The following is a 17,109-nucleotide window of genomic DNA, read 5'->3' as shown; positions in this document are numbered from 1 at the left end:
TATAGTGTGTGTAGTAACTAATGTATAGCGTGTACAAACCTGATATAGTAACCAGGACGTTGAGTCCCTCTAGGACATCCATTTGTTGGAAGCGGCGTCGGCTGATGAGGGGATACACCTTCCCCTGACCGCTACGATCCAGCAGCATCAGACCACTCTCTGTCCCCACCAGCAGGTTCACTCCTACAAACACTTTCGCATTTAGTTTGCTGCCACCTGTGGTGAAGACTGAAATGACTGAGATAACTACATAGCAGAGATAATTGTGACAACTCACCCCAGAGCGCAGCACACAGGATCTCAGAGTTGAACCTCTTCTTGTACTTGCGGATCTCTGGGGTGTCACTCTGCGGCCGTGTGTTGACAGGGTTTACATTGACCACGGAGCCTTTACGTGACGGGTCCGCCCTCAGTGCCTCCGCCAGCCTGGCGTCGTTCCCAAAAGCTGCAGAGGACAAGGAAGGGATTGAGTGTAAATACAAGCAGATTATGTTTTACTATCATATAGATTCAGTTATATTTAGCATACATTTATATAACTTTTGTCAGTTATAAACAGGTGTTCTCTGGTGTTGCCTCAGAATCTAACACCAGGTTGATTGACACTGGAGGGACCCACTCAGATACTACTGAAGGGGACTTGTCATCCAATAAGGGGTCTGGGAGGACGGGTTTACCCAGGTTGTTGAGAGCTGCACCGGATGTAGAGACCTGGAGGAGGCGTGGATCGATAAAAGGAGTGAAGGAGGAGGAGGACTTGTGTTTCTGCATTGTGTTGCTGACAGAATGACTCTAGAGGAGTAGGAGAATAGAACAACAATGAGGATACATAGAATCACATGTATTTCTACCATTATGACATTGACTTACCTGCCAACTCATAGACCAAGACAACAATGGCAGCAGTGTGTGTAATATGAAATATACAGTGCCTTTGGAAAGTAATCAGACTCCTTGACTTTTTCCACATTTTGTTATGTTGTTACAGCCTTATTCTAAAATGTATTAAATGTTTTTTTTCCCCTCATCAAATCTACACACAATACCCCGTCATGATAAAGCAAAAACAGGCTTTTAGAAGTGTTAGCAAATGTATTAAAAAAACCTTTGGCAGCGATTGTGTCTTCTTGGGTATGACGTTACAAGCTTGGCACACCTGTATTTGGGGAGTTTTTCCCATTCTTCTCTGCAGATCCTCTCAAACTCTCAGGTTGGATGAGGAGTGTTGCTGCACAGCTATTTTCAGGTCTCTTCAGATGTTTGATCGGGTTCAAGTCCGGGCTCTTGCTGGGCCACTCAGACATTCAGACACTTGCCCCGAAGCGACTCCTGTGTTGTCTTGGCTGTGTGCTTAGGGTCATTGTCCTGTTGGAAGATGAACCTTCGCCCCAGTCTGAGGTCCTGAGCTCTCTGGAGCAGGTTTTCATCAAGGATCTCTCTGTACTTTGCTCCGTTCATATTTGCCTTAATCTTGACTAGCCTCCTAGTCCCTGATGCTGAAAAACATCCCCACAGCATGATGCTGCCACCACCATGCTTCACCGTAGGGATGGTGACAGTTTCCTCCAGATGTGACGCTTGGCATGCAGGCCAAAGAGTTCAATCTTGTTTTCAGCAAACCAGAGAATCTTGTTTGTCATGGTCTGAGAGTCATTAGGTGTCTTTTGGCAAACTCCAAGCGGGCTGTCATGTGCATTTTACTGAGGAGTGGATTCTGCCTAACCACTCTACCATAAAGGCTTGATTGGTGGAGTGCTGCAGAGATGGTTGTCATTTTGGAAGGTTCTCCTATCTCTACAGAGGAACTCTAAAGCCCTGTCAGAGTGACCATTGGGTTGTTGGTCACCTCCCTGACAAAGGCCCTTCTCCCCCGATTGCTCAATTTGGACGGACAGCCAGCTCTAGGCCAGCTCTAAGAAGAGTCTTGGTAGTTCCAAACCTCTTCCATTTAAGAATGTTGGAGGCCACTGTGTTCTTGGGGTCCTTCAATGCTGCAGACATTTTTTGGTACCCTTTCCCAGATCTGTGCCTTGACATAATCCTGTCTCGGAGCTCTACGGACAATTCCTTTGACCTGGTTTGGTTTTTGCTCTGACATGCACGGTCAACTGTGGGACCTTATATAGACAGGTGTGTGCCTTTCCAAATCATGCCCAATCAATTGAATTTACCACAGACAGACTCGAATCAAGTTGTAGAGACATCTCAAGGATGATCCATGGAAACAGGATGCACCTGAGCTCAATTTTGCATCTCATAGCAAAGGGGCTGAATACTTATATAAATAAATACAATTTCTAAAAACCTGTTTTCAGTATGTCATTATGTGGTATTGTGTGTATATTGCTGAGGATTTTTAACATTTTGTTTAATCCATTTTAGAATAAGGCTGTAACGTAGAAGAATGAGGAAAAAGTAAACGGGTCTGAATACTTTCCGAAGGCACTGTATAAGTTCAACATAAAGTTCAAAGACTACCAAAGAGAAATGTTGAAAGACAGAAGCAAGAAATTGAGGCAGATGTTAGGAGCATGCAGCTATCAGGCATAGGGAGAATTTCACAAAATCACACATTGAAGTAAAGTGAACAAGGCAAAAACAAGAGGACTCTATGGTGGGTAAAAGTAAAACAGATGAAATGTTCAGGTAAAAACAAAAGCTGAGGAACAAAAATATATTTCAAGGAATGGCTTTTTATGGTAAAGCAATTGCCAGTGCTTATTCATGAAATATGCTACGTTGTAGCCTAGTCTTGAGGGTTTCTGGAATACGTCTTTAACGATCTGACTGATTAAAATAAACAAATAATAATCAGAGATCGAGATCTTAGGGCTAAAGGAATACCTGTAATGGGCCTCCAAGAACATGTAAGCCAGTGCAACCTAATATAGTCTCAAAAAGAAAAAAATATGTCAAATACCAGAAACTTGTCAAAAAAATATTTTTTCAGAGGGAGCAACAAAAATGATCCATCACCACACCACCTTACCTACAGAGCTTGGAGGAAACTAGATTAGTCGTCGCACTCAGAAAAAGGAAACAATAAAGAGCACCACTAGGTGGCCAGAGAGAGAGAGCAGATGCAACCAGCAGAGGGTGCTCCCTGCAGACCCAGGCCTGAAGGAGGACCAGGGGTCAGAGGGGGGCTGAGGGACATACCTCCAGGAGTATGCTGAGCTTGTCCAGGGGGCTCTGAGGGGACATGGACATGGTGGGGCTCGTCATGCTGGAGGAGGAGGGAGAGGAGGAGGCAGAGGAGGAGGGGGAGTGGTGGCTCTGCTGGATCAGGTCAGGCAGGAGGTGAATGCGGCCCACAAAGCCATTTTTCTCCTGGTGGCCTTGGAGACCAGGGTGGCCTTGGAGACCAGGGTGGCCTTGGAGGGCAGGGCGAATCAGCCCAGGGCTAGTGTTAAACCCAGGGACAGGGCCATGACCAGGGCTGGGGGCAGGTCGCTTTTTGTTGTCACCTGTACTCTGGAAGTAAGAACAGGGGCACACTTTGGGTCTAGATTTCTTTCTCTGCGGTGGAGGGATTCTATTGGCTATTGTGTTAAGGGAAGACTAGTCTAGTAAAGTAGTCTAGTAAAGTAGTCTAGTAAAGTAGTCTACTGAAGCTACAGTCTACTACTGTAAGAGACTTCAGACACATTCAATTGAGGATTAAGTAAAAGAAAATGGTCAACAACAGACACCAAAAGTGTAATAATTTTGTTTACATTTATTAATAAATGATTTCTATGACTTTAGTGGAGCCATTTTATGATGTTCAATCTGTTGCAGGACTACCATCTAGCCTTTATACTGTCATCTAATGGGGGAGTGGGTGGTTAATACTTGGAGTAGGTCCATTTCTCCAGGCTAACTGACCCCTTTCCACTCCAACCCAAACCCCTTCACCAGCAACACAAAGTAAACAATGACAGAACAAATAAGATGAGGTCCAACACAATATCAAACACAGTGGGTAAACTATAGGGGGACAAATTAGTCAATTAAATACCACAATAAAATAACTAAAAGGTTTACAGTGTGTGACTGATATGTTGTTATAAGAGAGGTGGACGGCATGGCCTGGGTGTTGGCCTTACCGGTCTGATGATCAGAGTGTCATCTTTACAGGGTGTGGTTTTAGAGTCACTCTCGCCCTCGACGTGAACGATCAAGGTCTTCACCGATTCCATCTCTCCGTTGCTTAGTCTAGAGGAGCTGGTGGAGTAGGTTGAATAAACAGAGAACCAGGAAGATGGTTAGTGCTGGGGGAAAAATCAATACAGTTACATATCGGGAAATTATTTTTGATGATATATGGTATCATTTTCACAATATGGCAATATTATTTTTGCACTAGTTTTCTGTTCCTGCACCAAAACTCCAGTATTTTTCCTTCCTAGCTTGTTCTCCATCTTCTTTTTATGTTGGGAGCCAATTCGTTTTCAGCACTTTTATTTCCATGACTGATCAAAGCTCGTTTTCTCAAGGCTCTCTCTTGTCTCTCTGCAGCAGACGTATGGTTTAGACCATCGAATCGCAATACAAAATAATCCTAATACACATCATATTGGCACCGAAGTATGGTGATATTATCGTATCTTGAGGTCCCTGGCAATTCCCAGTCCTAGTTATAATGACCGGACTTTTCCTTCACTGCAATCACAAGCTCAAATGTCATCGCAATATGATGTCATTGAGTATGTTTAAATGCACACTAATAATTCGATTTTAAACTGATTATGGCACTAGGCTGAGTATGGCAATAGTCAAGTAAACACCTAACTGCTCATTTTAAATCAGCGTAAGGTCATAATCGAAGTAAGCATACAACGATTAAACACCTGGTTTTCTGAGCAGTCTTTCTAATTATTAGGACATGTAAAGGCCTTAGAGTTCCAGCTGTGCAGTTGATCTGTGCATGTGCTAGCACGAGTAGCGCAACCTTCCTTCTTTTGCGCGAGTGAAATGAGTTTGGTAAAACAAAGTATGCATCTTAGAAATAGTTTTCACATACACACTTTAATATGTCCGATCTAAGAATCAAATAGTTGTCCCAAAAATAATATGGTCGCTGTGGTAGAATGTTTATTTTGATTGGTGATTTTGGGCATTTATCCCAGCGGGTAGCCTGATTTCAGATGTGTCCATGTAAACAGGATTATTAGGGAAATCGTTATTCTTGCAAAGCATGTTAACGTTTAAATCAAACTATTATATTAATCTGACTATTCACAACAATTATTGTGTGCATGTAACTGTACTCATTGTGAGAAGGGTTAGGGGTTAGGGTTCAGTTGTCCTCCTCTACATACACAGCGTGAGAGTCCTCTGGTCCTGAGGTAGACTCCTCTCCTCCCTCCTGGTCTACCTCTTCATCATCCTCATCCTCATCCGTGGTCCCCGACTCCTCACTAGATGAGGAGTAGTCTGTCACCTTGTGGGGGCGTTGCACGTCCTCCACCACACGCAGCTCTTTGGCCAGCGCGGTCAGGTCCTGGGGGGGTCAGAGGGGGGGGTCAGAGGTCAAACTATGCTTCCATCCCTTTCTCTCTCTTTCAGTCTTGCTCTCCCTCTCTTTTTTAGCTCTCTTTCCGGGTTGTGGATGTGTTACCAGGTCACTCGCAGGGTTAAATGCAGGAGACAGGCTGCAGGAAGCTGCTGGGGGAAGAAGTGAGGTCACAGGTGCGCCAGCCAATGAAGAGCCGGCCGGTGAGTAGCAAAGCCAATAGGATATGAGAAAAGAGATGAGTAAGTACATACACTGCTGCCATACTGCCAATGTGTCCACAAGGCTAGAAGAGGTTAGTGAGTCCATCAAGTGACCAGACCCAAGCATACAAGGAAGGAAGGGGCTGCAAGTATGTGAGTGATTGAATGATCCAATAGAAAGAAATAACACAAGTATGAGGGGAGGAGATTGAGGTTAAAAGGAACATGAGTAAAATAGCACCAATCAGGAGAGAGGCAAGCCATTAGTACAGAACCCTTCAGCCAATGAGATCTTCAGTACAAATACCCACCCCATTTCATTCTAGCTTACCACTTCCCCCTACAGAATTCACAAGTACCGGTAATCCACAGCGCAGAGGGCGAAACAAACACACACACACAAAGAACTGTCAGATTATTGTAAAACCATAATTCCCACTCAAAATGTAATTCCACCGCTTTCTGAAGTGTCACAACACTTAGTGTAGTTCAACACTAGTTAGTACACTAGGTAGACCACTAGTTTCACGGGGTTAAGGTCTCACCGCCAGCCGGTTAGTTCTGACAGACTCCTTCCTCTCCTCAGGTTTTTTCCCAGCATGCTCTGGATGCTGGAGGGGAGAACCCTCAGACTTTGATGAGGCTGAGAGGGGGACAGTGGGGGATACCGGTCAGTAAATTAAAGAGCTATGTGGAGAATTGTGCCAAGAATTTAATTGTAAATGTGAGTACTTTGTAAAGAGTAATTATGTGTGTGTGTGTCTTGAGATTGTGCATGTAGGAAACTATGCGTGAGACTATGAATGCATGTGTGTATCAGGGCAATATCAGACTCACAGCGGGCTCTGAACCTCTCCCCTGAGCCACTGTGAGAGCTGGGCTGGGAGCTGGAGTTACTGGAGCCGGAGGAGCTGCAAGTACTACCACTGCCACTCGTTGGCCTGGGAACCAGTTTCTCCACCCGCTCCCACAGCAGACGCGGCTCTGCTGCAGCACTGTGGAGAGAAACAGAGAGGGGTTGTTATAGTATAGACACACAACCTTTACACATACACACACAACTTTACATACTGTATAGACACACAACCGTTAAATATAGACCTACAACCTTTACATACTGTATAGACACATACTTTACAGACATACATACTTTACATACTGTATAGACACACATACTTTACATACACACACACAGTACTTTACATACACTCAGTGGTCAGTTTATTAGCTACACCATCCCGTTCACAAAAATGGTTCACTCCTACAGACAGTGATTCAGGTGGCCATGGCTTGCTATATAGGCATCGAGGCATTCAGTTACTGTTCGATTGAATATTAGAATGGGCAAAATGAGTAACCTAAGTGACTGAGTGTGGTATGATCGGTGACAGGCGTGCCAGTTCCAGTATCTCAGTAACAGCTGGCTTCCTGGGATTTTCACGCACGACAGTGTCTAGGGTTTACAGAGAATGGTGTGACAAACAAAAAACATCCAGTCAGCGGCAGTCCTGTTGGTGAAAACAGCTTATTGAGAGGTCGAAGGAGAATGGCAGTCGTGCAATCTAACAGGTGGGCCACAAACAGGCAAATAACGGCGCAGTACAATAGTGGTATCCAGAACATCATCTCGGAACGCACAACTCATCAGTCTTTGTCATGGATGGGCTATTGCAGCAGACGACCACACTGGGTTCACTCCTATCAGCTAAAAACAAGAAGAAGTGACTTCAGTGGGCATGCGATCACCAACACTCAACACTTGAGGAGTGGAAAAACATTGCCTAGTCCAACAAATCCTGGTTCCTGTTGAGTCATGCTGATGATAGTCAGGAGAACATGGCCCCATCCTGACAGGTGTCAACGGTATTGGCTGGTGTCATTGGTGGGGGCAATGTTTTCTTGGCACACATTAGGTCCCTTGATACCAATTGAGCAATGTTTCCATGCCCTGAAGAATTCAGACTGTTCTGGGGGCAAAGGGGGGTCTAACCCAATACTTTACATACACACACATTCTTTACATATAGACATGTATACAAATACATACAGTATATATTAATAGACAGACCCATAAAGAAACACACATACATTTCCATAGACACAGACATGCACAGTCTCAAAGGAGATGAAGCTCAGCATTATAGAGACATGCTAAGAAGGGAAAAGTGTGTGTGACAGTGCACACACACATAGGGGACAAGGATATGTAACTCATGGCAGAACAGTAAGTAATGTTACATAAATCCAACCCAGTATCCACACATTGAGAAGAGGGTTCTACAGGGAACAGATAGACACACAGTGTAGAGGTTTTACATTAGAGAAAGGGGATACCTAGTCAGTTGCACATTGAATGCATTCAACTTCTTCTGCATTTAACCCAACCTCCCTGAATAAGAGAGGTGTGGGGGGATGCCTTAATCAACATCCACATTATCATCACCTGGGGAGCAGTTGTTGGGGGTTAACTGCCTTGCTTAAGGGCAGAACAGAAGATTATTACACCGGGGCCCGCTCAGGGATTCGAACCAGCGACCTCTCGGTTACTGGCCTAAAGCTCTTAACCACTAGACTACCTGCCACCCAGTACTAACAACCCGAATAGAAGTGGAGTTGGTGGAGTGGTGAACAGAGGGATAGACGGAGGGAGAGACAGACAGAGCGACAACAAAATAAAGCAAAAAGGATCGATCGAAAGAGAGAAAAAGAAAACGAGACAGAGAAAAAGATAAATGGAGGGATGTGAAAAGGTACCTGCAGGCGTTCCTCTGGCCCGCCGGGTTGTTAGGCGTGGCATTGGAGTTGCCATGTAGAGGAGAGTCCTTGCGTGACAGTACTGGAGACCTGGACGTTGTCCTCACAGGAACCTTCCACACATACAGATGCCTGCTCACAAACACGCTCTACAGGCACATACACACTCTCGGAGGGTGTATGTGTACAAGAGTGTGTGACATAGGGGTGCCAGGAGCACAAAAGCTAGACACACACTGTTAAGATGTCCCTAGAAAGTCCCCAAACTATGTCCCTGCATACTCACACTGCGTAAAGCCAAACCACTGAAAGTGAGTTCGGTCTGACACAGCAAAAGACAGCATTATATCCACACCAATCTTCCCTCAAATGTTTTTCATCACTGAGCAAATTTCAGGTCTGCTGTGCGCATAAAATTCTGTGCGTGCTTTTACTGTGAACACTAAGGCTGTACCTGCTTTAAGTTCATTTTAACAGTGGTAAAGTAGGCTACTGTGGCTATTTGATCATAACGTAGGCCTACCAGAGTGGCTTACCATTAAAAACAATGGAGACAATATATCCCATAACATTTTTACATGGAAATTGCTGTTCTATCATACAGCCTACAGTAGCAGCCAATGTGTGGTGTTCAATGTAGGCCTACATTCCATGAGACCTTTGAAAAAACAGGGCTTGACATTATTGTCCTTCAGACAAGGAGGTGACTGAAAATGTTGTTGTGTTGTTTGATGCAAGAAACCATTTTACTAAATAAAATCCCATAACATTATTTCAGAGAATCAGACAAATTATGCTACCCTCTGTCTATTGGCTACTTAGCTTATTCAGGCCTGTCTCAAAATACAACACTGCCCCCTTTAAGACAGAAAATTGAGCTTTAGCTAACTTTCTTTTCAAAGACGTCTAGAAATGAGTTTTGTGCTCTTGTAGGAAGTAATCACTCCCGCATTGCTGACTACAAATGATCTATAACTGGGCTAATAACTCACTAAGGATATGAACAAATGATCTATAACTGGGCTAATAACTCACTAAGGATATGAACAAATGATCTATAACTGGGCTAATAACTCACTAAGGATATGAACAAATGATCTATAACTGGGCTAATAACTCACTAAGGATATGAACAAATGATCTATAACTGGGCTAATAACTCACTAAGGATATGAACAAATGATCTATAACTGGGCTAATAACTCACTAAGGATATGAACAAATGATCTATAACTGGGCTAATAACTCACTAAGGATATGAACAAATGATCTATAACTGGGCTAATAACTCACTAAGGATATGAACAAATGATCTATAACTGGGCTAATAACTCACTAAGGATATGAACAAATGATCTATAACTGGGCTAATAACCCACTAAGTATATGAACAAATGATCTATAACTGGGCTAATAACTCACTAAGGATATGAACAAATGATCTATAACTGGGCTAATAACCCACTAAGGATATGAATAAATGATCTATAACTGGGCTAATAACTCACTAAGGATATGAACAAATGATCTATAACTGGGCTAATAACTCACTAAGGATATGAACAAATGATCTATAACTGGGCTAATAACTCACTAAGGATATGAACAAATGATCTATAACTGGGCTAATAACTCACTAAGGATATGAACAAATGATCTATAACTGGGCTAATAACTCACTAAGGATATGAACAAATGATCTATAACTGGGCTAATAACCCACTAAGTATATGAACAAATGATCTATAACTGGGCTAATAACTCACTAAGGATGTGAACAAATGTACAAATGTGCACATGTCGCTACACATCTACTCACAACCGCCCATGCTGTAAAAACAGTCCAGTTAAAAGTGAATGGCACAGATCCATATATGGCAATGGTATTTTTGCATATCGGCCTACTGCAGCTCTGATTGGTTATGGTGCACAGGTTTGTGTAGAGCCATGCCTGTCAATGCAATAGAATCCTAGTGCTGTCGATGTGCTTCTCTGCGTGCGCTAATATTTCTTCTGCGCGGCAGTCCCGGGTTGCTGCGCGCCCACACAGGGGTTGATAAGGGAAGCGTGTGGATATAATGCTGTCTTTTGCTGTGTCAGACCTAACTCTCTTTCAGTGGGGTGGCTTAACACAAAAACAGCTTTAAAGTTATATTATAGATTTCAGCATTTCTCTTTAGTAGTTTCCAGGGGACAGGAGGGAGAACAGCTTAAGAAGGAACAGGGGGCAGCATCCAAAGCAAAGCAGGGCGGAACAAAGCCACTCCATTCAGATGGAACGCTAACTAACACTGACATTGATATGAGACACTACCAAAGGCTTACACAGGAAGGAGGGGGCAGAACAGGAAATGGCATAATCATACCTCACCAAAGAAGAGGAAGTGATGTTTGATAGTTAGGCCCTATGTGAAGAGAGGACAATAATACCACCTCTAATTTGTGCAGATGGAGAGCAAAAAAAAGGTCACGATTTCAACATGAGGAATATTTTCCTTGGAGAACGTTTCTAACAGTCTGAATCCTACACTTTACTTGTGACAGCCTCCAGCGTCCCATTGATTTGGGAGCATCTCTAATATGCTGAGATGCAAAGGCACTCAGCTGTCGAGTGATTGCTGCTGCAGCTTTCTTTCTCTAGTATTTTTACATCAGTCTGCTATGGAGGTCTGGGAGGCTGAACGAGGGAGGGTTCTGAGAGGAGAGACAGAGGGGGAATAGAGTACGAGCCTCTAATCCTTTCATAACGTTCTGCTCTCTCTGAAACCTCTCAGCAGGCTAGGGTGAGAAGGAGGTCGCTCCATCTAGTGACTACTAGTATACTGGTCTACAGTTCAGACTTCCTAGCAAAGCCGTCTAATGACTACCAGTTTACCTGACTTTGCCAGAGGATGAGCCTATCTTACCCTGGGAGGGGTGTCGTCTGTGGGGGCCTTGTCAAGGGGCAGGGCCTTGGGCTGGGGGTAGGACTGCGGGTCAGTGCGTGCGGGTGATGATGGTGCAGGGTGATGGTGTTGCTCCTGAGAGCACAGGTGGAGGTGTGCAAAGCTAGGGACCATGGGCTCACTGAAGGAATGGGAGCATGAGACGACGGGGGGAGCGGCCAGGTGGGACCACTGGACCTTCCAGAGACAGAGACAGACGGGTGGTGTCAGAGGGGGAGGACACATTGGGAGGAGTGGGGAGATTTGGGGGAGGAGGAGGGAGACAAGAGAACAAGACCACAAACCCAAGCAGCAGACAGTGATTGGATACTGAAGCTTCAGGAAGCATCACAATGGGCGGAGTTGTCTTGAGACCAATGGGAAGTCTTAGGAAGTCAGATTAACCATTTGATTGTTTCATATCACTAGAAATGACTGCTCCACCCGTTTTGATGCTCATGACGCTTCAGTCCCAACACCAGTTGGGAGAATGAGCATGGATCACATAAACAAGGCATACACAGATCAGCTACTGTAGCATCATGCATAGACAGTTAGACACAAACACTCAAATAAAGGCATGCGCACTTTCAAGGATACTTTTTCTGGTACAAGTAACTAAGAGGAGATGAATCCAATAGGGACATAGCCATACTCGGTTTATAACTGAATTTATTCCCTTTCCAATTGATTTCAAATATGCACTGAGAAGCGCTCAGACAGGAAACACCAAAAACATTTATCACTCAACAAATGACTTTTCTGTAACAAGCCCAACACGCCTCATATCTGTCTCTAATGACGTGTCACTAACGAGAGAAAAGTGACTAATGCATTTAATGGCTCTGCTAAATCATTTAGCAATCAATTACATCATCATCATCACCAAATTCCACACTGTTACATCTAATTACCATGACATTGTCCAAAAACAGAATGTTTCCCTGAATGGTGCCCTGTGACATTAATGACTGTATTCACGCTGGGTTGGTCGAGTCTCTGAGCAGATGATATTAGTAATATACTGAGTCACTGTGAAATCAGAAAGACAAATTATGGATGTGTTTGTGTTGTTTAGCACACAGTCAAGATGTACATGTAACAGCTCTACCTTTATAAAAGGAGTCACCAACCTGGCAATGTACACACACACACTCACACAATAGAGGAAGCAGTCAGAGGTAGAGCGAGTGGGTAAAGCTGATATTGAGCAATGAGTGGCCAGAATAGAAGCAAGCAGCTTGGACCTCGTAATAACACAGTGGTGGAGGATAGGCTGTCACCCAGGGAAGTATCAAAGACGATGGAGTTACCTATTAAGGGACTAGAAAAGGTCAACTATGTCATCAGTAAGGGACAGAGAACAACACCCACATTTCTCCACACCGTGAAAGAATTCAGCTAGAACAGAGGCTAGAAGAGAGTTAGCGAGGGGGAAGAGATAGTAAACACAAGAACAAAAATCTACGGTAGCTAGTAAGACACCACTACTGCAGATACACAACCCGGAGAGAGAGCGAGAGAGAGACCACCCTGTTAGAACTACCTGGAAGGAAGAAGTGATTGGAAAAAGTAGAGCTACGGAAAAGGGAAGAGTAACGAGAGGAGGAATAAGCAACTGGCGATCGGCCATCTTGGTTGTTGTGGTTACCTGGGGTTCCATGGGCCTTTGCATGGCAGGCTGGACAGCAATGGGGGTGTTTCCATTGGCGATGGTCTCGGCGGCGCGGGGAGGAACCGGGGGCTGAACCTTAACCTGGGCGGCCTGAGGAGAACCTTGGATGTTCTTACGGTACCTCTCATCAGCCTGGAGGGAAAGAGAGAGAGGGACAAAGTCATTAACCATCATCATTACAAAGAGGATCGAGCCACAGCAGCAGTGAGAGGGTCAGTAGTAAGACATTTCAGGTGGTCTTTTGAATGACCTGTTATACTAAAGGGCATTATCATCATTTTCACAATTTCACAGTATTATTCCAACCAGTGTGGAAATATATAAAATACAGGACAATCACGTTTTTGACTGCACTGGGCATTTCATGTTTTATGTTCATAATAATTTAGTTTGGAGAAGAGACAAATATAAAGAAGAGTTTTCATTTTTCCAAGGTGCTGTATTTCCATCTGACAACAGGGGTCTCCATTTGACAACAAAACCCAAACAAGGACACTTCCATGTACACTTGATTGGGCAGATTGGTGAAACGCTAATATATTGCCATCTGAATGTAGAAAGGATATGGGTAGGTAGCTTGGACATGCATTTTCCCAGGGCTGTATCTGTAGTTTCTATAGAGGCCTCATCCTGAGCAGGAATAGTAACATGACCACTACAGTGAAAGTACCTCACACCAGAAATCAAGCCACAGACCCCACATAAAAATGCACACCTTACAGGAGTTTATGACTACAGCAGCAGCACAAGCAAAAGCAGCAATCGACAGTAGCGTCGTGGCAATGAAGCTTGGGTTCACCTCTCCAATTGGCCCAGGCATGGGGGCCTTTGGGGTCAGTTGCTGTGGGGACTTGGTCCTCTCCTGGATCAACAGCTATGGGGACATGGTCCTCTCCTGGATCAATAGTTGTTATGGGGTATTTGTCCTCTCTTGGATCAATAGTTGTTATGGTGAATTTGTCCTCTCTTGGATCAATAGTTGTTGTGGGGACACGGTCCTCTCTTGGATCAATAGTTGTTGTGGGGACATGGTCCTCTCTTGGGTCAGTTGCTGTGGGGACATGGTCCTCTCCTGGATCAATAGTAGTTGTGGATACTGAGACCTGTTGGTGGCTGGCTGCAGGAGTTTTGGCTGCTGTTGGAGGAGCAGTAGGTAGGTCTGCTCCTGCTATAGCTGCATCATGGCCTTTCGCTGCTACTCCAGCTCCCAACACTTGTTCTACTGAGTGCAGGGAGGTGTGGTGGTGCATCATCATCTAAACTTGGCCACCCCATTGAAGCACTGTGTGTGCTGTTCTATTTGAAGTAGTTCTGTATAAATAAGGGCTGGTGTCTTTATGGTACAAGCTGTATCCATGTAATGAGGGAAATGTTGAGTGGGTTTGTATTTTCACTGGGACCCAATTATCCTAAGTGTTTAAATGCTTCGAAAATGTTTACTATTACAATATAGGCCAAATATTGGTTTAAAATGTAAAAAAGTAAAAATGACTGAGCTAAAAGCTGATGATGCGTAAGAAGACATGAGGGAGACAGTAAGACATTGGTTGAGAGAGAGAAACGATGACAAGCAATGGTGGTGTGAAGTTGAAAGGATGTGGGTGATCATATCCTCACATTATCTAATGTCCTCGTCAAACCCCTGGAGGAACAGAGGCCTTCAACAACATACACAGTGTTAACACGTTGCCACGCAGATCCGCTAACAACACACCATCTCAGCAGAGTTAGGAACATTGGTAGAGAAACAATGAAAACCTTATCTTCCTGTTGGTAGGACACTCCCACATCCTGGTGACATCCTCAATTAAGGACTGTAATAAACATTCTGGCTTCCCCAACTCTGCCCAGAGAATGAATAACTCCAACCTCGATAGTTGGCTCCATTCAGATATACTGTGATATACTCTAACTAGATATTAAGAGTAGGGTGTGACAATAAACCCGTTTTTCAACACCCCACTACAGAACAAAACCCATAGACTGCAAACCACTGACTTAGAAAGCTAGAATAACAGATGGATAATGGGAGATATACAGTAACAGTCCAAAGTTTGGACACACCTACTCATTCAAGGGTTTTCTACACTGTAGCATAATAGTGAAGACATCAAAACTATGAAATAACACATATGGAATCATGTAGTAACCAAAAAAAGTGGTAAAACAAAACAGATTCTTCAAAGTAGCCACCCTTTGCCTTGATGACAGCTTTGCACACTCTTGGCATTTTCTCAACCATCTTCATGAGGTAGTCACCTGGAATGCATTTCAATTAACAGGTGTGCCTTGTTAAAAGTTATTTGGGGAATTTCTTTCCTTCTTGAGTCAATCAGTTGTGTTGTGACAAGGTAGGGGTGGTAAACAGAAGATAGTCTTTTACCAAATAGGGCTAAGTCCATATTATGGCAAGAGCATCTCAAATAAGCAAAGAGAAACGACAGTCCATCATTACCTTAAGACATGAAGGTCAGTCAATCATGAAAACTTTCAAGAACTTTGAAAGTTTCTTCAAGTGCAGTCGCAAAATCCATCAAGAGTAATGATGAAACTGGCTCTCATGAGGACTGCCACAGGAAAGGAAGACCAAGAGTTACCTCTGCTGCAGAGGATAAGTTCATTACAGAGTTCACGTAACAGACACATCTCAACATCAACTGTTCAGAGGACGCTGCGTGAATCAGGCCTTCATGGTTGAATTGGTGCAAAGAACCCACTACTAAAGGACAGCAATAAGAAGAGACTTGCTTGGGCCAAGAAACACGAGCAATGGACATTAGACTGATCAGTCCAAATTTGAGATTTTTGGTTCCAATCGCCGTGTCTTTGTGAGACGCAGAGTAGGTGAACGGATTATCTCTGCATGTGTGGTTCACACTGTGAAGCATGGCGGAGGTGGTGTAATGGTGTACGGTGCTTTGCTGGTGACACTGATTTATTTAGAATTCAAGGCACACTTAACCAGCAAGGCTACCACAGCATCCTGCAGTAATACGCCATCCCATCTGGTTTGGGCTTAGTGGGACTATATTTAGTTTTTCAACAGGACAATGACCCAACACACCTCCAGGCGGTGTAAGGGCTATTTGACCAAGAAGGAGAGTGATGGAGTGCTGCATAAGATGACCTGGCCTCCACAAACACCTGACCTCAACCCAATTGAGATGGTTTGGGATGAGTTGGACCACAGAGTGAAGGAAAAACAGCCAACAAGTGCTCAGCATATGTGGGAACTCCTTCAAGAGTGTTGGAAAAGCATTCCAGGTGAAGCTGTTTGACAGACTGCCAAGCTGTCATCGAGGCTACTTTGAAGAATCTCAAATATAAATATAAATTGTTTAACACTTTTTTAGTTATTACATGATTCCATATGTGTTATTTCATAGTTGTGATGTATTCACTATTATTCTACAATGTAGAAAATAGTCCAATTAAGAAAAACTCTTGAATGAGTAGGTGTATCTAAACTTTTGACTGGTACTGTATAAAAGGCTAAAAGAACAGATGGATAATGGGAGATATACAGATGGATAGAAGAAGATAGATAGGCTTACAGAGTTCGGTCTCACCAGTAGCATGGCCTGTTCATGGAGCAGCTGCTGCTGCAGGATCTCCAGGTGCCTCTGCTCCTCCTCCAGCTGGCGACGGATGTACTCCTGTCAATCAAACCACACACACAGCAAGTGTCAGGGTTAGACTACAAGTATCATGAAAGAAACTGTTGTTGATAGAGTTCTCCTACCTGCTCCCGGTCAGCCCTCCTTTTCTCCTCCTCAGCCCTCCTGCGCTCCTCCTCCTCTTTACGCCGGCGTTCAACCTCTTCCATGCGCCTCTTGTCATCCTGCTCCCGGCGACGCTGCTCGCGCTCCTGCTGCCTCCTCATCTCCCGCTCACGACGTTGTTGCTGTGGATGACCATAGGGGGCGACAGAGCAGGCGTCAGGAGCAGACATCACTATGCATTAACACTCCGAGCTAGCTAGCTCTCTTGTTTCTGGTCACCATATCTGGCCTTTATGAGATAAGCTAGCCATTTCTTATTGTGAGCATGTGAGAT

The 17,109-nt window shown here is 44.1% G+C and overlaps 1 protein-coding gene across 15 annotated transcripts in view; it reads right to left on the bottom strand.

The window, feature by feature from the left end:
• The window catches only part of LOC109870709 (mitogen-activated protein kinase kinase kinase kinase 4-like), a 91,174-nt gene that overhangs the window by 18,778 nt on the left and 55,287 nt on the right, over positions 1-17,109 (bottom strand). Inside the window, exons 13-26 of one of the 15 annotated variants that reach the window (XM_020461315.2) lie at positions 16,796-16,957; positions 16,608-16,709; positions 13,030-13,185; positions 11,361-11,576; positions 8,455-8,567; positions 6,538-6,695; positions 6,246-6,343; positions 6,032-6,040; positions 5,304-5,485; positions 4,089-4,206; positions 3,160-3,474; positions 678-792; positions 278-445; positions 40-183 (exon numbers count right to left, since the gene is read on the bottom strand). In XM_020461315.2, the coding sequence (XP_020316904.1) occupies positions 40-183; positions 278-445; positions 678-792; positions 3,160-3,474; positions 4,089-4,206; positions 5,304-5,485; positions 6,032-6,040; positions 6,246-6,343; positions 6,538-6,695; positions 8,455-8,567; positions 11,361-11,576; positions 13,030-13,185; positions 16,608-16,709; positions 16,796-16,957 (2,056 nt within the window). The remainder of the gene's footprint in view (positions 1-39; positions 184-277; positions 446-677; positions 793-3,159; positions 3,475-4,088; positions 4,207-5,303; positions 5,486-6,031; positions 6,041-6,245; positions 6,344-6,537; positions 6,696-8,454; positions 8,568-11,360; positions 11,577-13,029; positions 13,186-16,607; positions 16,710-16,795; positions 16,958-17,109) is intronic. The other 14 variants (XM_020461317.2, XM_031805431.1, XM_020461316.2 and 11 more) reach the window with 14 other exon arrangements.

This window comes from Oncorhynchus kisutch, linkage group LG26 (assembly GCF_002021735.2).
Source record: "Oncorhynchus kisutch isolate 150728-3 linkage group LG26, Okis_V2, whole genome shotgun sequence".
Taxonomy (NCBI): domain Eukaryota; kingdom Metazoa; phylum Chordata; class Actinopteri; order Salmoniformes; family Salmonidae; genus Oncorhynchus; species Oncorhynchus kisutch.
This window is presented reverse-complemented; position numbering and strand designations above follow the sequence as displayed.